At 40.0% G+C, this 21,688-nt stretch overlaps 1 protein-coding gene across 2 annotated transcripts in view; it reads right to left on the minus strand.

The window, feature by feature from the left end:
• The window catches only part of MNS1 (meiosis specific nuclear structural 1), a 49,239-nt gene that overhangs the window by 14,242 nt on the left and 13,309 nt on the right, over window positions 1-21,688 (minus strand). For both annotated transcript variants that reach the window (XM_089310400.1, XM_008268965.5), the window contains exons 3-7: window positions 18,527-18,654; window positions 6,793-6,895; window positions 4,361-4,590; window positions 3,551-3,767; window positions 3,344-3,451 (exon numbers count right to left, since the gene is read on the minus strand). In XM_089310400.1, coding sequence (XP_089166526.1) covers window positions 3,344-3,451; window positions 3,551-3,767; window positions 4,361-4,590; window positions 6,793-6,895; window positions 18,527-18,654 — 786 coding nt within the window. The remainder of the gene's footprint in view (window positions 1-3,343; window positions 3,452-3,550; window positions 3,768-4,360; window positions 4,591-6,792; window positions 6,896-18,526; window positions 18,655-21,688) is intronic.

Consider the following 21,688-nt stretch of genomic DNA (forward strand, 5'->3'; position numbering starts at 1 on the left):
TAACTGTGCTACATGGATTCATTTGCTATTCTGCTTACCCTGCCTATCTACTTCCTATTTACTCATGTATGTTAGGCTTTCAGCCATCATTTCGTCCTAAACTTTTTGGATAATTCAGTATCAGGTATATGTAAACAGACTATATTAATATATCTCTTTAAAAAGTCTATACATATTTTATTTTACATTCCTTTATGTATTAATCATTTAGACTACATATCAGGGCAGGTGCTGTGGCACAGAGGTTTAAAGCCCCAGCCTGCAGCTCCGGCATCCCATATGGGTGCTGGTTTGAGTCCTGGCTGCTCCATTTCCAATCCAACTCCCTGCTAATGTGCCTGGAAAAGGTGCGGAGGATGGCCCAAGTCCTTGGGCCCCTGTACCTATGTGGAAGACCCAGAAGAAGCTCCTGGCTTCAGATCGGCTGGACTGGCTCTGCTCCAGCTATTGCAGTCATTTGGGGAGTGAATCAAAAGATGGAAGACCTCTCTCTGTCTCCACCTCTCTGTAACTACTTCAAATAAATAAAAAATTTTTAAAAATACCACATATCAGCAGTTCTGCTTAGCCATTAAGATGACTGCACCCCTTCTTAGAGTGCCTGGTTAGTCCCAGCTCTGCTTCCAGTTCCAGCCTCCTGTTAATATACCAGGAGGCAGCAAGTGATGGCTCAAGTAGCTGGGTCCTGGCCACCCACTCGAGATACTCAGATTGAGTTCGCAGACCCTGGCGTCAGCTTGGCCCAGCTCTGGCTGCTGTGGATATTGTGGGAGTGAAACAGCAGATGGGAGTATGGAATGTTCTCTCTCTGTCTCTCCTAACCCCCCACCCTTCCCTCCAACGCAAATAAATTAAAATTTGGAGAAAAACCCAACCATAAATGAATACACAACCCAATTAGAAAAATCAGCGAAGATATGAAGAAGGGTTTACCACACAAAAATATTTAAGCACACAAAAAGATGTTCATCACCATCCGCCATCAGGGATATACAAAGTTAAAATTACAATGAGGTATCACTACATAGCCATTAAAAATGGCTAAAGTAAAACAACAGTGGCAATAAGAAATGCAGGTGGGAATGCAGAGAAACTACACCACTCACATTGCCAATGAGGACGTTAAACGGTACAGCCATTCTCGAAAACATTCTGTAGTCCTGCTTATAATTGCTAACACGCAGTTATCACAAAACCTAGCTAATGGACTCTGGAGCGTTTATCCCAGAGAAATGAAAACTTCTAATGTTTATACAAGAATGGATACTTGAATATTAGCAGATTTATTCATGAGAAAAACATGGAAACACTCCAGATATCCTGTAGTGGCTGAATGGTCAAATAAACTTTCACAAGGCACACCAGCAGAGTGCTGCTCTGCAAAAAAAAGGGACAGAGTACTGACAGCAGCAAAAACGTGGCTCCATCTCCAGGGAATTCTGGTGAACGGAAACGGCCAATCCCTACAGGTTACTATGTCTGATCCCACTTACGTTAACTTTCTTGAGGTATTTCATGTTTAAATAAGATATAATTAAAGATTCACTCTTGTCTTAACACATGCCAGAACTTCATTCCTTTTCTGGTTGGATAACACTCTGTTATGTGGAGACTGTCCACTCCTCAGCTGACAGACATTCTGGCTTTCATGAATAATGCTTCTATGAACCGTTACATACAAGGTCTTGTGCAGACCTAAGATCACTAATTTTTAACCTCCCTTCTTTTTCAATATTAAAGAAATGAACTTTCCTCTAAAAACTGTTTTAGCAGCACCACATATTTTGATATGCTCTTTTCCTAGTCATTCAGTTTGAAATATTTTTCTGATTTCTACCTTTTATATTATTTAGAAGTATATTGTTTAACCACAACATTTTTCAGGATTTTTCCAGATTTATTTTCATTATTGATTTCTAATTTAATTCCACTGTAGTCAGAAAACTTACTTGTGGGGCCAGCACTGTGGTATTGTAGATTAAGGTTCTGCCTTTGGTGCCTACATCCCATATCGGTGCCGGTTCGAGACCCGGCTGCCCCTCTTCTGATCCAGCTCTCTGCTAACAGCCTGGGAAGGCAGTGGAAAATAGTCCAAGTACTTGGGCCCCTGCATTTACATGGGAGACCCAGAAGAAGCTCCTGGCTCCTAGCTTCACATCACCTAAGCTTGGCCATTACAGCTATTGGGGGGGGGGGTGAATCAGCAGATGGAAGACCCCTCTCACTCCCTCTGTAACTCTACCTTTCAAATAAATAAATCATAAAAAGAAAAAGGAAACTTAACTTGTTATGCTTTAAAACCTTGTACATTTGAGACCTTTCACTCTAGAATACGATATATCTTGGTGAACGTTCCATACGTACTTGAATGGAATTTTTATTCCGTTTGTTAGGTGAGGTGTTTTCTACGATCAACTCTGCTGATACTGTTCTGACTACTTAAGCTCTGTATTCATGAGAAATGGATACTGCAATCATAGCTCTGTGGGTTTGTCTCCCCTTCGAGTTTCGTCAGTTTTGCTTCACATCACTGCCAAGCATTATTATTTAGGTTCATATGCATTCAGGACTATTACATCCTCTAGATGAATCTACCCTACTATCATTTTCAATTCCTTGCCCTAAAGTTGACTCCCCCCCATTAACATAGCTACTCCAATTTCCTTATGATTAGTGTCTGCATAGTACATTTTTCTCCATCTTTTTTCTTTTAAACTATTTGTGTCCTCACGTTTAAACTGTTTTCACTGTTTAGGCACCATGGGTGCCATCATTCTTTTTATGATAAAGTCTATGAACTGCTGCCTGGGTCTAGCTTTTTATCCAGCTCAAAAATTTCTTTTACCTGTCATGTTTATACTATTTACATACAGTGTAATTATCAATACAGTTGGGTTCAAATCTTTCTATTGCTTTCATCTCAAAATTGTAATCTTCTCTATGTTAACCATTACCTCACTTTCTTTTCTTTTTTTTTTTTTTTTTTTTTTTTTTTTTTGACAGGCAGAGTGGACAGTGAGAGAGAGAGACAGAGAGAAAGGTCTTCCTTTGCCGTTGGTTCACCCTCCAATGGCCACCGCTGCAGCCGGCGCACCGCACTGATCCGATGGCAGGAGCCAGGATCCAAGTGCTTTTTCCTGGTCTCCCATGGGGTGCAGGGCCCAAGCACCTGGGCCATCCTCCACTGCACTCCCTGGCCACAGCAGAGAGCTGGCCTGGAAGAGGGGCAACCAGGACAGAATCCGGCGCCCCGACCGGGACTAGAACCCGGTGTGCCGGCGCCGCAAGGTGGAGGATTAGCCTATTGAGCCACGGCGCCGGCCTCTCACTTTCTGAAACTTACTTTTAGTTTTTTCTTGACTATTTCAGCTTGTTCTTCCTGGTATAATTCTTGCCGCACTTGTTCCAAATCTTCACGTTGCCGCAGCTTTTCTTCCAACTTCTGAGACAGCTGTTAAAGTTTTAAACAAACACAGAATTTATAGGACCCACGTTCAGTAACTAAGAATTCAGAATTTCACCGGTATCAAAGAAGCAGTGATTTAAATACCGCATTCTGAAGCTGTAGCCTTTTCTCCTCATTTTCTTGAACTTTTGCCATCCGAGCTTCTTCTCTTTGCTGCTGCATTTTGGCAAACTCCATGATTTTTCTGTTTTCTTCCTCCATCTCCTCACATTTCTTTCTCCTCCAGAGAGCCTGCTCTTTCTGAAATTCTTCCATATACTTTTGAATTGTAGTCATTTTTTCTAACTTTTGTTGTCTTTCCCTAAAAAGCGATAGGGGGTACAATTTTACATTAGCAGAAATGATAAAAACATCAAAAAGTTTAAAAAGTAATTTCCTTCTTTTGCAATAATATGAGGGAAAACACCTTTCCTATTTATAATGTGTTCATACGTTCATGCAACAAATATTTTGAATATCTACTGTGTAATAGTAAATATAATACCAGGTATGATTTTTTCTGGATACGCTACCACTGTGTCTCTCCTGCCCTCTGTTAGTACTCTCGTGTTCTTATTTCAGAGAGGTTACTACCTGTTAACATTACCTTGCAGGATCCTCCATTTAAGCTGTCTACCAAGGAGAGTCATCAGATAATCTGTCTTGTGACATATGATATGAGAATATTTAAGAAAAACAAAGGTTTAGACCACTCAGGCACTTAATAACCATCTACTAGTTACCATGCTAACAAAGATGAGTAAGTGTTGATCTCAATTTACATGCCCACAGCTGACAGTTATGACATTTACTATGTATAAGGCAATGGTTCTCGGTGCTTCACCTCTTCCCAACAAGCCTATCCTGACTCTAATGTACATATTTCGGCATTATAACAAGTAGGAATAAACTCACAATTGGTCTTCTTCATAGATTTTCCTAACAATCTCATCAATCATGAGTTTCTCTTTCAGCAACTGCTCATAAGCTTCCTGCTTCTTTATTTCTTGCTCTTCGAGTTGTTTCTCTAAGTCCAGGTAATACTGTGCTTTCATTTTATTTCGTCTGTCTTCCGCAGCATTCTCCTCCTTGACTGCCCTCTCGTGTTCTTCCATCATAGTTTTGGCTATTTCAGCATCACGTTTCTGTTAGTAAAAGAAAACTCATCTTTCCATTCAAGTTTCAGCAAAGTATGACGGACTATTTCAAACACATATAATTTAGACTACAAAGCCTGTTACATAGAATAGATACAAGGGTACAAGTCGAATTAAAAGATAACCTTATTTTGGTGCAAAGACAGTTTCAAATCCATGCATAGTTATTCCCTCTGCACATTTTCCATGAATTTTTATAAGAATCCTTATATTTTCATTTGTCTATGTAAAAGCAAAACTAAGCCATGGTCACTGGAAGGATCTGAATTATGAAAAAGACTCTAAAGAGACTTTCCGGTTCCTTCAGGTGGCTCTCTCAGGGGGGTAACCTGATAAGGATAATTAGTGAGTCCACATTTGAAAACTAGCAAGTAAAATACAGAACACTTTATCCATAAGCTTAATTATTTCAACTGCCAACGCAGTGGTCATCTTTTTCTTCTACTTTCAAGTTGATCCAAGTAATTTTCCTAATCCTGAGCTTCACTGAGCAGTAGCTGCTATTTAGAATAAGACGGTAACTACCACATTCATGGGAGTCTACTATTGAATGGGCGTAGTGACTCTAGTTGAAACTTCCTTTCCCTGGTCCTTCCAGGTTTTCCTTGTCTAATGTATTAAAGGCCCTTGGTAATCACCTTTAACTTAACAGTGTCACTATGTCACCACGCCTGTTTTCTTCAGTTTTGAATTTACTCACTCAAGATCTTTCTGCTGAATTAGAGATAATCTCTCATCTTCAATGGGTTAAACCCGTATTTCTTTTGAGTATTTGCAAATCATTCAACAAATTAAGTTGTAAAGTTAATATATTAGGATGATTTTTAATATATTAGGATGATGGTTTTATACCCATATGTTTATCTGTATGATTGCAATCCAAACGCTGAAATGGTCAAAGGCATCAAACATAAAGAAGAAACATTAAAATATGAATGCTAAATGTCACTGCTGATAGAAGCAATGCCTTTAACATAGACTTGACTAATGTACGTGACCAAAATTTTTTCTCTGCTTTTCTTTCCATATTTTGTACTTTCTTATATAAAATCGATAAAAGCATTTATGTACTGATCACCACTTACTAAGAAAACTAAGGCTAGTCAAAACTAGTATACCCTGACAGGCAGTCAGCTCCTCTGAGAATCTGGCTTTCATTTTGTGGATCAATTTTTATTTAGAAAGTACTAACAATTCTCTTAGCAGTCTGATTAAAATGTCCACAGCTCCTTTAAGTAACCTCAACTACTAAGATAATGAAAACTCCAAACCATTGGAGCACATCATTATGTTCTACTTTATTTATGAAAGGGTAACACTACAGGCATAGGAAATAAATTTCCCCCACTTTGCCTACCACACCTGAGGTTATGACTGTTCACAACATGGTGCAGAACCCCTAGACAATTTCTGTACTAAGTGCACACGTATAATAGTAATAATGTATAATAATACCTGTATATAATACCTGTATTGCATTGCCCTGGTTAACTATTTTGATACTCAACTCTAATTTTATATATATGTGAATGAATGTTTATGTTGACACACACAATACACGTGTACACATATATGCATTCCTATGTAACTACCTAATAATCAGAACTCAAGCAGTCTGCTTTCAAGTGTTAACTCAATAAACCCTATTTTATCTTTATAGCTGTAGCCTCTAGCATTATGTATATCTGAGACATACCAGCATCTAGGATGTCTGAGACTTCCTTTGTTCAAGAAAAAGCCTCGCCCTGAAGTTGGGAGCATGTGAGGAGTTAGAAAAGCTTATAAAGATATAGCAAATGAGCCAAAGATATTGCTTTTATAAAACAGTGAAATTTTATATACAAAATAGCTTACTTTCCAAAAACACTTAAAAATAAATTTAACAACAACCTAAAGTACATGCATCATGCTAACAATCTGTACTGAACTTGTCTGTCCAGGAACACTCAGTTACAAAGCACGCAGGATGCTGGCAGTTACTGAACAGGGCTTGCTCACTGGCAACGGAGGCCCGTGCCTCTGAAAGGCTCCACTATTCACCAGTTTCCTTCAGGGTCTGAAAAGTTTATGTGCGTTGGAGAAATGTAGCAGTGTCAATTCTTCAGATTGTAACAATTAAAAAAACTGTCTTATTTTTTCTAAATGAAGCTAAAAACATAAAAATAACAGAATGACCAGACACATAATTACCATTTGCTCATATTTAATGGCATCCTTTTCAGCAATCTGAGCTGCCCTTTCTTTATTCATATAAGCTGCTTTTAATTTCTTCTCCAGTTCTCTGAGCTCAATACTGTTAAAAAAAAAAAAAGTAGTAGTTTAAATTTGAGGACTATAAAAGAATTAAGTTTCACAGAAAATTCAATGACCATACAATATATGTAGCTGGTATAATATTTAGAGCCAAAGGAGAGATAAGTTAATGCATTACATTTAATAGATGCCTTAGGGCATTAGGGTTTACCTTTTTGGGTTGAAAAAGACCTCTCTATACTACTAACACTCTGTTTCTCCTGTGCCAGCATCACACTATTTAACTACTGTGGAAGGTAAGTCTTCAGATCCTAGAGAAGACACTTCCAAAGTTTGCTTTTCTTCCTAAAGACTGCTATAACGTCTTAGCACCAGCACAGGGGCTGCTGCCTATGATGTTGGCATCCCATATGGGCACCTGTCCACATCCTGACTGCTCCGCTTCCAATCAAGCTACCTAGTAATGTGCCTGGGAAAGCAGCAGAAGATGGCCCAAGTGCTTGGGGCCCTGCCACCTACATGGGAGATGGAGATGAAGCTCCCAGCTCCCGGGTTCAAAGCCTAGCTTAGCCCGTTATTGTGGACATCTGAGGAGTGAGCCAGCGGATAGATCTCTGTGTCTCTCCCTCTCTTTATTGAAAATAAATAAACAGATCTCAAAAAAAAATCATCTTAGCTGTTCTTGGTACTCTGCGTTTCCATATACATTTCAGATTCATCTTGTTTAACATCACAATTAATAAAACTGATGGGAATTCTGATTCAAATGTACTGAATTCATAAATCAACTGGAGAGAACATCTTTGCAAAACTGAGTCTTCAATTCCATAAACATGGTATATCCTTCCAATTATTTCAGTTTTCAAAAAGTCTATCCCTAATGATTTTGTTTGATTTAAATCTATGCCTTTTTATATCTTTCATTGTTTTTATTAAACAGATTATCATTTTTCAAATTTCATTTTCTAGTTAAAGTCGATTTACAGAAATAAAATTAGTTTATTTTTGACTTCATATCTAACACCACCGTTAAATTTTCTAATTCTTTTCCGATTCTTATGTATCTGTAGATTCTTTTGGATTTTTTTACACGCACAGTCATGTCACCTGTGAGCAATGAAATCTTGTATTCCTCGGCTGCCCATCCTCACACCTTTCTTCCATCTCTCTTCCTGGCCTTACTGCGCTGGTTCGGATATCCGACACGGAGATGGGCAGCAGCTGTCAGAGCAGGCACCCTTGTCTTCATGTCAGAGGGAAGCCGCGCAGCAGTTTGTCGCTGAGTATGCTGTTTCTCTAAGTTCCCTGCTATTACTACGTCGCTAAACTTTTCACAAAATCACAGTGTGACGATTCACACCAACTGGTTTTTCCTACTGACATGATTCTGTTACTACAATGAATTACATTTATTGGTTTTTAATGTTAAACCAACCAGGTATTCCTGCGAAAAAACTGAATTTGATCAGGATGTATCATCTTTCTTAACACTGCATTTGATTTTGACTAATAGACTATTTTAGATTACAGCAGCTGAATTCATGAGAAAGATCATCTATAATTTTCTACCAATACTCTATTCAGAAACAGATCTAAAAAATAAATGGAGAAGCTCTCCTCCTTGTTCTGCTCTGTGGAACTATTAAGATTGGTATCACTTTTTACTGAATGTTTGTTAACATTCACCTAGCCTTGAAGTTTCTTTGTAGACAAGGTTTAAATTATAGAAGCATGATTTTTTCAAAGTTGTAGGATCATTAAAATTTCTATTTCTTCTTAGCCAGTTTGCTAAAATGTTATTTAGGAACTTATTTAAATTCTCCAATTAATTTGCCTAATATTGCTCACAGTATTCTGCTATCATCTACTAAATGTTCATACAGATCTAAAGTGATATCCCATCACCCACTCCTAAAATTGTCATTCTTCCTACTCTATCATATTATCCTTTTAAAGGCACAATTCTTGGATTTGTTTATTCTACTTTATATCACTCTATTTTATGTCTGTATTGTAACTTTCTCCTTAATACCTTTATTAGCCTTTTTCCTACATTCTTTTTCTAATCATTCCAGATGAGAATTTTCTAATAATTCTAGATGGAATCTTCTTTTCTAATATAATCATTTCACATTAAAAATTATCCCAAGGAATAGATTTAGTGACAACCCACAAGGTTTGGGATTTTGTTTAATCCTGTAACTTTTTTTTATTGTGGTAATGTAACAAAAATTTGCCATTTAACCATGTTTAAGGCAAACTCCTGGTTTTCACAATGTTCTGTAGCCATCAACACTATTTCCAAAACTTTTTCATCAATACAAATACTTTCTCTGTTAAACAGTAACTTCTGGGGACGGCACTGTGGCATAGCACTTTAACACCCTGGCCTGAAGCACCGGCATCCCATATGGGCACCAGTTCAAGATCTGGCTGCTCCACTTCCGATCCAGCTCTCTGCTGTGGCCTGGGAAACGTAGTGAAAGATGGCTCAAGTCCTTGCACCCGCACGGGAGACCCGGAAGAGGCTCCTGGCTCCTGGCTTTGGATTGGCTTGGTTGCAGCCAATTGGGGAGTGAACCATCAGATGGAAGACCGTTCTCTCTATATATCTCTCCCTCCCTCTTAAAAAAAAAAAAAAAAAAAAGAGAAAGAGAGAGAAACACTAACTTCCCACTCCTCCTGCTCCCTAGCCCCTGGTAATTCCTAATTGAGGTTTTGCTTCTATGAATTTGCCTATTATGGATATTTCATGTAAGTAAAATTTGCTATTTGTGTCTTTTAGGTCTGCTTTTATCTACTTAAAATGTTTTTTTAAGTCCATACGTTCATTTGTAAAAGAATGACATTCCACTGTATGTACAAGAGTACTTCAAAAGGTTTACAGAAAATTGAAATAAAGATGATTTTAGTACCAAAATAGTTGAAATCCATGCAAGTTTTTCATTACTTCTATTTTTCATGAACTATTACAAAACCGATTTGCACAGGTTTCAAAATTTCTTGCACAGGCCAGCGCTGCGGCTCACTAGGCTAATCCTCCGCCTGCAGCACCGCCACCCCAGGTTCTAGTCCCAGTTGGGGTGCCGGTTCTGTTCCGGTTGCTCCTCTTCCAGTCCAGCTCTCTGCTGTGGCCCGGGAAGGCAGTGGAGGATGGCCCAAGTGCTTGGGCCCTGCACCCCATGGGAGACCAGGAGAAGCACCTGGCTCCTGGCTTCGGATCCTTGCAGCGCGCTGGCTGTAGCGGCCATTTTGGGGGTGAACCAACGGAAGGAAAACCTTTCTCTGTCTCTCTCTCTCACTGTCTAACTCTGCCTGTCAAATAAAAAAAAAAAAAAATCTTGTACCAAAATCTTCCATTAACTTTTTGAAGTACACTCATATATACCATATTTTGTTTATCCACTCACCTGTTAATACACACTCAGGTTGTTTCCAGCTCTTGGCTTTTATATATAATGCTGCTTTGAACACTGTCATAAAAGCATCTACTGAGCCCAGATTCAATTATTTGGTATATAAGTCAGGGGGTGGAATTGCTGGGTCATATGGCAATTCTATTTTTAACATTTTCCACAGTGCCTGCATCACTTTACCTTCCCACCAGCAACCTAGGAAGACTCCAATTTCTCTACTTTCTTGCCAACCAATATTTTCCATTGTTTTTATTGCAATTAGGCCTATTAGGTATGAAATGGTATCTTGCTGTCGTTTTGACTTGTATTTCTCTCAAGACTAATGGCTTCTTTTTTTTTACAGGCAGAGTTAGATAGTGAGATAGTGAGAGAGAGAGAGAGAGAGAGACAGAGGCAGAGACAGAGAAACGTCTTCCTTTTTCCATTGGTACACCCCCCAAATGGCCACTACAGCCGGCGCTGCGCCGATCCAAAGCCAGGAGCCAGGTGCTTCCTCCAGGTGCCCAAGCACTTGGGCCATCTTCCACTGCCTTCCAGGACCACAGCAGAGAGCTGGACAGGAAAAGGAGCAACCGGGACAGAATCCGGCACCCCGACCAGGACTAGAACCCAGGGTGCCAGCGCCACAGGCAGAGGATTAGCCTAGTGAGCCACAGCGCCGTCTACGTTTTAGTGTGCTTTTTGCCCATTGCATTATCTTCTTTACAGAAACGCCTATTTAAGTGTGTTGCCCACTTTTAATTGGGTAGTTTTTTTGTTGTCAAATTGCAGGAGTTTTTTATATATTCTGGATGTTAAATCCTTATCAAAGACACAATTTTATGTTCTGGCCTGAGTAATGTCTGAGCTAAGTTAGTTCTTCATGTAGCCCCAAGATAGGTTAAAACAGGACACAGTTTGTGAATGGCATATGCTCACTCTCTCCTCCTGACCAGGGACTGGTGCCCACAGGAGAAATATGGGCTACTGTCTTCAAGGTTGCCTCCAAATTGGGAGGGGCTGAGGTAATAGCAAGTAAAAACATCACAAAACTTCAATATCATCTTTAAGTTGCTTCATTCTGGGCTCTTTCTTGGTGACCATAAACTTTGAGTCCATCCCAAGTTCTTGCAAAGTTGGTTCTGTCCATTTCTGTTTGTTCTTTGATGTTTCTAGTAGGGACAAGGGGATGTTTCTGGTAGAGACAAGCAGAAAGGACAAGAGCTTGGAGCTGGCCACTCTGACATTTTGCTGAATCACACATTCCTGCAACTTTTTTCTGTGTGGTATTTTCATTATTCAGTTAAAATTCTAATTTTGATTACTTTTTAGTTCCAGGGTTACTGAGAAGTATATTTTAAAGTACCTAAACATACAAGTATTGTATAGTTTATTGTTGTTTTTTACTGATACCTAGTTTAATTCCACAACAGCTAGAGAACAACCTGTATATGAATTAAATCATTTGAAAACCTGTTGACACTTTTGGTCTGTGCAACATATTGCCTGTTTTTGCACAATGGTTTAAATATGTGTATAATAACAACTATGTAAGTGAGTCTAGGTCTATGAGCATAGTGTTTTCTATCTGTCCTTCCTAGTCCATGCTTTCTTTTCCCTCTTTTTTGCTTGTGTTGGGGGTCCCCAAGACCATCCCCGGTTAGATGACTCATGAGAAAGACTTGTAGGACTCAGTTTATAGTCAGTCTTATGGCTCTAATTTATTATAATGCAAGGACACAGAGCAAAATTGGCAAATAAGAAAGGCAAAGCAGGTGCAATCCAGACAGAATTTGGTATACACTTTCACTCTCTAAAACATAAACCATACTACTGGTTTTCACAGTTTGGGCACAAATGAGTCATTTTATCAAACAGGGTGATGGGAACCTTCTCAAAATCCAAATTTCTAGAAGCCAGCCAAGGACCAAACTTGTAAGCAGGACTTTCTGAAGACAGCAGCCTAAAGCTGGTTAACTGTTTTCTGCTCAGCTTCTTTTTGGACTTATCATTTCCTAGTATCACCTCCTCTATTAATTTGTTAGAAATTCTTTTCCAAATTTTTATTATTCTGATTACAGAATATTTCTTTGTTTCAAGTCTAATCAAAGATGTCCATTACTATTTACTAGATAATAAAAATTTCTTGACCATTTTAACTCATTTATTTAATTACTTTCATTTAATTAATTTCAACTTTGTTAAATTTCTAATACTTTACATATTTTAAATCCCAGAAGACATTATAATAAATGCTTGATACATTCAAGTTTCACTAACTTATTACACATTTACCTTCTGCATTTCTAAAAGTAAGCTTCAGATCATTTTACCTCTCCTGTGAGAACTCTATGATTTTCTTTAGTGAAAGATTACTGCTGCTCAATCTACTCTTGACTGAAAATATTATTTTATGCCTCTTTTTTTTAAATCCATCCGATCTCCTTTCTTTATGAATTAACAACCTAACTATCAAGCTAGAACATAATTGTACTGGCATCAGAAAGGAACTGGTGACAGTACTAATAAGGGAAAATTGTCTGTCTCTTCTGAATTAAACACAAATTACAGGAATGGGCGTTTTGCCTACTGGAAGGACACTGGTTAGACACCCATGTCTCACACTGGAGAACTTGGGTTTTATCCAAGCAGCTCCAGCTCCTGATGACAGCTTCCTGCTAATGCAGACCCTGGGAGGCAGCAGTTTATGGCTTAAATGGATTCTTGCCACTCACATGCGAAATCTGCATTTGGTTCCTGTCTGATGGCTATCACCCAGCCCAGTCACGGACACTTTGGCATTTGGAATGTAAACAAGCAGATAGGAGCACGCACTTGCTCTCTCTCTCTCTTCTTCTTCCTTCTAAAATAAATAATTTTTAAAATATACATTACAGGAGCTGGTGCCGCGACACAGTGGGTTAAGTTGCAGCCTGCAATGCCAGCATCCCACATGGATGCTTTGAACTTCTCATCTGTATCTTTCTATCCTTTTGTCTCTCTATATTTTATTCTGGATATTCCCCACTAAGCTGCTTAAAATTATAACTTCATCCACACCTGTCTAATAAAATCTAATCAAATTCTGCATTTCTGAATTAAAACACATGAGGTACTTCAAAATGTTCATGGAAAATGTGTATTACAAAAATGCCACATAACAATTTTTTTTTAAGATTTACTTATTTACTTGAAAGGCAAGGTTTCAAAGAGAGGGAAAGACAGAGATCCTCCATTTACTGGTTCACTCCCCAAATGGCCCCAATGGTGACAGCTGGGCCAGTTTGAAGTCAGGAGAGTTAGAAGCTTCTTCCAGGTCTCCCCTGTGGGTGCAGGGGCCCAAGAACTTAGACAATCCTCCACCACTTTTCCCAGACCATTAGCAGGGAACTGGACTGGAAGTGGAGCAGCTGGGAAATGAACTGGCACCCATGTGGGATGCTGGCACTGCACACTGCAGCTTTACCCACTATGCCACAGCGCCAGACCCTACATATGGATTTCAAAAATGTCTCACACCCAACTATACTTATCTTTTAATTCTATTTTTCAGCAAACTTTTTGAATACCCCTGTGTATAAAAGACACAAATCCTAGACGTACAGTGTGCAGAATGCTGCTGACCACACTGTCGTGTACTTATCAGCCAAGCTGTACTTTGTTTAACTCTCAGCCATGCTTTAAAAAAAAAAAAAAAGATTTTATTTGTTTGAAAGACAAATAGAGGTAGAGACAGAGACAGAGACACAGACAGAGAGAGAGAGGTCTTCCATCTGCTGGTTCACTCCCTAGATGGCTGCAATGGCCAGAGTTGCGCTTATCCGAAGCCAGGAGCCAGGAGCTTCTTTTGGGTCTCCCTCGCAGGTGCAGAGGCCCAAGGACTTGGGCCATCTTCTACTGCTTTCCCAGGCCATAGCAGAGAGCTGGATCAGAAATGGAGCAGACAGGCCTTGAACCAGGGCTCATATGGGATGCCGGCACTTCTGGCCAGGGTGTTTACCCGCTGCGCCACAGATTTTTATTTATTTGTTTGACAGGTAGAGTTACAGACAGTGAGAGAGACAGAAAGAGAGAAAGGTCTTCCTTCCATTGGTTCACTCCCCAAATGGCCACCACCACCGGAGCTACGCCAATCCGAAGCCAGGAGCCAGGTGCTTCCTCCTGGTCTCCCACGCAGGGGCAGGGCCCAAGCACTTGGGCCATCCTCCACTGCCTTCTCGGGCCACAGCAGAGAGCTGGACTGGAAGAGGAGTATCTAGGGCTAGAACCCAGTACCCATATGGGATGCTGGCGCCGCAGGTGGAGGATTAACCTAGTGCACCACCACGCTGGCCCCCCAGCCATGCTTTTTAATCAGCAGAAACTTCCAGAAGAAATGCAGCTACAAGTGCCAGGCTCACTTCCCCTCCCAGACTTTATTTTTAATAATTTCTCCAGACTCTGTTCTCAGAAGGAACATTTGTATAAATCAGCTAGCCTGGTGGAAAGCTATCTTATTTTAATTACAAAAAGACATAATGAAATATTTATTTCATATATAAGAGCTCATTAAATGGGATGTTTCAACTACATATATGTTTTAACTACATATATATATGTAGTTAATAATATCGATAGAATAAAATGCAGATAGCAGCAATAATTTTAATTTTCTTCTAAGAAATCTCTTAGAGAATTTGATTAACATTGTCAACCCAGAAAAATATACATGGGTACATTTGTCAAACATATAATTTAATGCCTCAAAACACCCAAAGTTCACCATAATTTCTACAGAAGTCCTATTCAATTAGGATAAAATGTAACTATCAAAGTAAATTTCCAACATATTCAGCTAGGAAAGTATAAGATGGGCATTTAGTTGGTCCTTTTTTAAAAAAATTTACCTCTTTGTTTTTTTTAATATTTTATTTGATTTTATTGACAGGTAGAGTTACAGTGAGAGAGAGAGACAGAAAGGTCTTCCATCCACTGGTTCACTCCCCAAATGGCAGCAAAGGCTGGAGCAGCACTATTCTGAAGCCAGGACCCAGGAGCTTCCTCCGGGTTTCCCACACGGGTGCAGGGGCCCAAGGACTTGGGCCATCTTCTACTGCTTTCCCAGGCCACAGCAGAGAGCTGGATTGGAAGAAGAGCAGCCGGGACTAGAACCGGCGCCCATATGGGATGCCGGCGCCACAAGTAGAGGATTAACCTACTGCGCCACAGTGCCGGCCCCTATCTATATGTTTAAAAGAATGACCGAGAGGGAGACACATACACAGATACACAGATATACACACACACACACATGTATCTTCCATCTTCTACTTCATTCCCCAAATTCCTGAATTCAAGGGCTGGGCCAGGTCAAAGTTAGAAGCCAGTAGTCTAACCCCACGTTGCCACAACAGTGAACCTGGTTATGGGTTTTTATCAACAGGGTAGCATGGTTGCACCTAAAAAATAATTTGAAGGGCCAGCATTGTGGTACAGCAGGTTAAGCAGCTGCCTGCTGTGCTGTCATCCCATATTAAAGCACCAGTTTGAGTCCATGCTATTTTTTTTTTTTTGGACAGGCAGAGTTAGACGTGGGAGAAAGACTGACAGAGGGAAAGGTTTTCCTTCCGTTGGTTCACCCCCCAAATGGCTGCTATAGCAGGTGTGCTACGCTGATCTGAAGCCAGGAGCAGGGGCCTCCTCCTAGTCTCCCTTGCGGGTGCAGGGCCCAAGCACTTGGGCCATCCTCCACTGCCTTCCCGGGCCACAGCAGAGAGCTGGACTGGAAGAGGAGCAACCCGGAAAGAACCGGTGCCCCAACTGGGACTAGAACTCGGGGTGCCGGTGCCTCAGGCGGAGGATTAGCCTAGTGTGACAGAAGATAATGACCCAAATGCTTGGGGCCCTGCCTCTCATGTGGGAGACCAGGATGGAGTTCCTGCCTCCTGGCTTCACCTTGGCCCAGCTTTGGCTGTTGTGGTCATTTGAAGAATGAATGAGTGAGTGGAAGATCTCCCCATCTCTGTCTCTCACCCTGATTTTCAAATAAACAACAAATTAACTTTAAAAATAAATCAAAAGAAAGGTAATTTTATCTTAGGCAGCATTAAGAAATATATTCCAAGGGTGGGATTTGATGCAATGGTTAAGTCACTGCTTGGGACAGCTGCATCCATTCTGGAATGCCTGGCTAGAATCCCAGCTACTCCACCTCCAATTCAGTTTGCTAAGAATGCATGCCCTGGGGCCGGCGCTGTAGTGCAGTGGATTAAACTACTGGCCTGCAGTGCTGGCATCCCATATGGGCACCAGTTCGAGATTGGGCTCATCCACTTCCAATCCAGCTCTCTGCTATTGCCTAGGAAAGAAGTAGAAGACGGCCCAAGTCCTTGGGTCCGTGGGAGACCTGGAAGAAGCTCCTGGCTTCGGATTGGCTCACTCTGGCCATTGTGGCCATTTAGCGAGTAAAGCAGCAGATGGAAGACCCCTCTCTCTCTCTCTTTTTCTCTCTGTCTCTACCTCTCTCTAACTCTGTCTTTCAAATAAATAAAATAAATCTAAAAAAAAAAAAAAGAGGAATGCACACTTTAGGAAGCAGCAGAAGATGGCTCAAGACTGTCTCTGCCACCCACATGGGAGATCCACATGGAGCTTCAGACCCTTGGCTTTGGCCTGGCCCAGCCTTAGCTATTGCAGGAAGACCTCTGTCTATCTGTCTCTTTCTCTCTTATTTTCAAACAAATAAAACTAAAAATAAATATAAATGTAAAAATATAAAATATATTTTATATAAAAGTATTTTGTACAAAGACAAAAATTTAAAATTAAAAATAAGCATATTCTAGAACAATATTATTAATCCTTCCATTTGAGATATCTTCCAGGAGTATTATACATAATACTTAATATTTTGTTAAAGAACAACAACAATCTAAGCAGCATGTAAAGAAGAAACCAGGGGCCCACACCGTGACTCACTAGGCTAATCCTCCACCTGTGGTGCCGGTACCCTGGGTTCTAGTCCCAGTTGGGGCGCCGGATTCTGTTCCGGTTGCTCCTCTTCCAGGCCAGCTCTCTGCTGTGGCCCGGGAGTGCAGTGGAGGATGGCCCAGGTCCTTGGGCCCTGCACCCCATGGGAGACCAGGAGAAAGCACCTGGCTCCTGCCTTCGGATCGGCGCAGCGTGCCAGCCGCAACTTGCCGGCTGTAGCAGCCACTTGGGGGGTGAACCAACGGCAAAGGAAGACCTTTCTCTCTGTCTCTCTCTCTCCCACTGTCTCTGCCTGTCCAAAAAAAAAAAAAAAAAAAAAAAAAAGAAGAAGAAACAAGAAGAAGAAGAAGAAGAAGAAGAAGAAACCAGGATGGTAAGCTAGAAGCTGTTTTGTATAAGAAACAAACGATATTTAACTTACAGAAGAAAGCACTTAGTGGGTTTTTAGATAGGAAAGGATGTCCTAAAGAAAACAAATGCATGGAAGCTACAGAGAAATTAATTTTAAATCAATGTAGGGAACAGTTTAAAGTTAGGGCTCAACAACAACAAAAAGGCCCCACTGGAGTTACTAGAAGGGTGGAAACACAGGCTGAACAGGCACTTTCCATCAACAGTGTTGGAAATTTATGTAGGAAATGAAATTAAATTAATTTTGCCCTAGGCTGGCACCGTGGCTCAATAAGCTAATCCTCGGCCTGCTGCGCTGGCACCCCGGGTTCTAGTCCCAGTCAGGGCGCCAGATTCTGTCCCGGTTGCTCCTCTTCCAGGCCAGCTCTCTGCTGTGGCCAGGGAGTGCAGTGGAGGATGGCCCAGGTGCTTGGCCCCTGTACCCCATGGGAGACAGGGAAGAGGCACCTGACTCCTGGCTTCGGATCAGCACAGCGCGCTGGCCGCAACGCGCCGGCCATAGCAGCCACTTGGGGGGGTGAACCAACAGAAAAAGGAAGACCTTTCTCTCTGTCTCTCTCTCTCTCTCTCTCTCACTGTCTAACTCTGCCTGTTTAAAAAAAAATTAATTTTGCCCTAAAGTGTCTCTTAAGACTAAGATTCCATTAAGATTTCTTTTTTTTTTAAAGAGGTCATTTAAAAATAAGTGTTTAAAGGAAAGAAAGGGGGTTATTGATACTTATTTATTACTAACACATTTATAAATACAGTTCTTTTCAAAGCAATAATTATTTCCAGGAAAAATATTAACCAAATGTAATAATATAAACAAAGAAAGTTCACTTTCAGGAGCTAAGAATTACATAAAAGTTTAAAGATAAAAAATAAGTCAGTGAACCCTACAGAATCCAACACACCTGTTTTCTCTTACTTGTTGCCTCATCTTCTCATCCTTTAGACTTTCATGTTTTAGTTTTGCCAATTCTGTAGCCAACTTTTCTTCTTGTTCAAGCTGGAGTTTCCTCAATCTCTTGTTTTCTTCTGCCTAAACAAACAAAATAACTTTATTGATTCTCCAGAGTCAATTTTTTTCATGAAGGATGAATTTACTTGTTGAAGTTACTTGATGGCTCAAGTAACTGGATTTCTTCCCCACACGCAGGAGACTTGGATTACACTTCCTGTTCCTGGCTTCGGCCACTGCCCAGCTCTGCCCAGTGTGGGCATTTGGAGAGTGAATCAGTGGATGGAAGCTTGCTTGTTCTCTGTCCCTACCCCCACTTTCCCTCCCTAATAAACAAATATTTAAAATAAAAAATATAATTATTTCAATAAGTATTTCTTCAAACATTGTATCCTGGAAATTTTCAATATCATCAATAGTAAGAAGAATATCAAAATATACCCACTAGTACCCATATTTTCAAAATTATCAACATTTTCTCAATCTTTTTTCTTTAGAGTCTATACTATTCTTTTTTCCTTGTTCTTTTTCTGCAAGGGTATTGATATCATATATAATGTAAATAACTCAGTATGGATCTCTACCTGATAAAAATGCATTATTAAACAACCACACCATTAATACTTCTAGATAAATTAACAGTAACTCCTTAGTACTGTCTATACGTCAACTTTCCCCAATGTCTCAAAGATTTTTTTTTCCTAGTTGGTCTGTTCAAATCAAAACCAAACAAGGTCTAAATAGTGCATCTGGTTATTTTTCTTAGTTCTCTTTTATAATGTTTTCTGTAAGAGTCACTTCTATACACACTGTGGGAGTTCTGTGACTGCACGCTAGGGTACAGGGTACAGCTGGGTCTCTGGGCAATTATTGTGTCTGGCGTCAGAGGCAGAGTTCCTAGATGACCCAGAGTGAAGACCACATAGATCCTTTGTGCAGTTTCATGTACTAGCATGGATAGGGTTTGTACCCACTGTGGGCTAACTATGGTCACTGAAGTTGTGATTATGCCAACAAGCATGTTCATTCTGTACCCTTGCTGACAATACAGGAGATCCACGACGCCCAACTTGGATGTCACCCTGGATTCTCGTCCCACCCTGGAGCACTGACCAGAGTTTGATGGCCACACACAGCATCTATGGGTATTCACTGAAAGAGCAGACACTCCACTAAACCACAGAAGCATAGTTCTAAGATAAAAACCATCAGAGAAGAAAACCAACAAGCATTTCCACAAATGCCTAAAACTAAATGCAGAAATTAAAGAAACAAGAATACGGAAGACAACGTGATTTCCTCAAGGACCACAACATTTACTTCACAATTAGAATGTGAAGACAAAGGGATGAGGAAATACCTGAAAAGGAATTCAAAAGATTGGTCATAGGATTACTCAGAAGCAATGAGAAGTAAATTTACAAATTGAAGAAATCCATACATAATATTGAAGAAAAATTTTCCCATGAAATTGAGATTTTTGAAGAAAAATCAAACTGAAATATCAGAAATGAAGAATTCAACATGTTAAATAAAAAATATGGTGGAAAGCCTTAACAACAGACTTGGTGAGGCAGAAGAAAGACTATTTGGGCTAGAAGACAAATCTTTAGAAGTATCTCAGACCAAAAAAAAAAAATTAGAAAAAAGGAAACACAGACCTCCAACACAGTAATAATCAGGGCCTTCAACACCTCACTTCCATCAATGGACAGATCAACTAAACAAACAAACAAAAAATCAACAAAGAAATAACAGAACTAATCGACACCATGGACCAAAAGGACCTAACTGGTAACTACAGAATCTTTCATCCCAGACTTGAAGAATACACATTCTTCTTATCAGTGCATGGAACTGTCTCTAGGATAGACCACATGCTAGCCCATAAAACAAGTCTTAGCAAATTCAAAAAAATCAAAATCATACCACACATCTTTTCTGACCATAATGGAATGTAGCTGGAAATCAACAATTTAAGAATCTCTAGAAAATATGTAAATACATGGAGAATGAACAACACACTCCTGAATACAGAGTGGGTCACAGAAAAAAGGGAAATGAAAAAGTTCCTGGAAACAAATCAAGATGACAATATAACATATCAAAATGTATAGGATACAGCCCAAGCAGTGTCAAGAGGAAATTTTATAACAAATTGGTGCCTACATCAAGAAATTGGAAGGCATCAAATAAATGAGCTATCAGTGCACCTCGAGGACCTAGAAAAACAACAAGCCAAACTCAAAAGAAAGAAATAATTAAAATTAGAGAATAAACAAAATTGAAACAAAAAAAAATCAGTGAAATGAAGAGCTGTTTTTTAAAAAAATAAAATTGATACACAATTGGCCCAACTAACCAACAACAAAATAAAAGAGGAGACAAATTAATAAAATCATCAATGAAAAAGGAGATGTAACACATACCACAGAAGTAAAAAGAATCATCAAGGAGGCTGGTGCTGTGGAAGTAGCAGGTGAAGTTGTGGCCTGCAGTGCCGGCATCGCATATGGGCACTGGTTTGAATCCCTTCCAATCCACTTCCATTCCAGCTCTCAGCTCTGGCCTGGGAAAGCAGTGGAAGATGGCCCAAGACTTTAGGTCCCTGGACCTGCATTGGAGACCAAGAAGAAGCTCCTGGCTCCTAGCTTCGGATAAGCCCAGCTCTGACCATTGCAGCCATTTGGGGAATAAACCAGTGGATGGAAAGGTGTCACTTGCTCGCTCTCTCTCTCTCTCTCTCTCTCTCTGCCTCTCTGTAACTCTTCCTTTCAAATAAGTAAATAAATATTTTTTTAAAAAATCATTAGGAACTACTACAAACAGCTATATACCAACAAATTGGAAAATTTAGAAGAAATGGATTCCTGGACACATATAATCTACCAAAATTGAGTCATGATTCACAGAAAACCTAAATTGACCAATGACCAAGATGGAGATTCAATCAATAATATAGACCCTTCCAACAAAGAAAACCCCAGGACTGGATGGCCTCACTGCTGAATTCTATGAGACTTTTAAAGAAGAACTCATTCAAATTCTTCTCAATCTATTCAAAACAACTTAAACAGAGGGAATCCTCCCAAATTCCTTCTATGAGGCCAGCATC

Source organism: Oryctolagus cuniculus, chromosome 12 (genome assembly GCF_051225735.1).
Source record: "Oryctolagus cuniculus isolate XC-2025 breed Fujian yellow rabbit chromosome 12, ASM5122573v1, whole genome shotgun sequence".
NCBI classification, from domain to species: Eukaryota; Metazoa; Chordata; class Mammalia; order Lagomorpha; family Leporidae; genus Oryctolagus; species Oryctolagus cuniculus.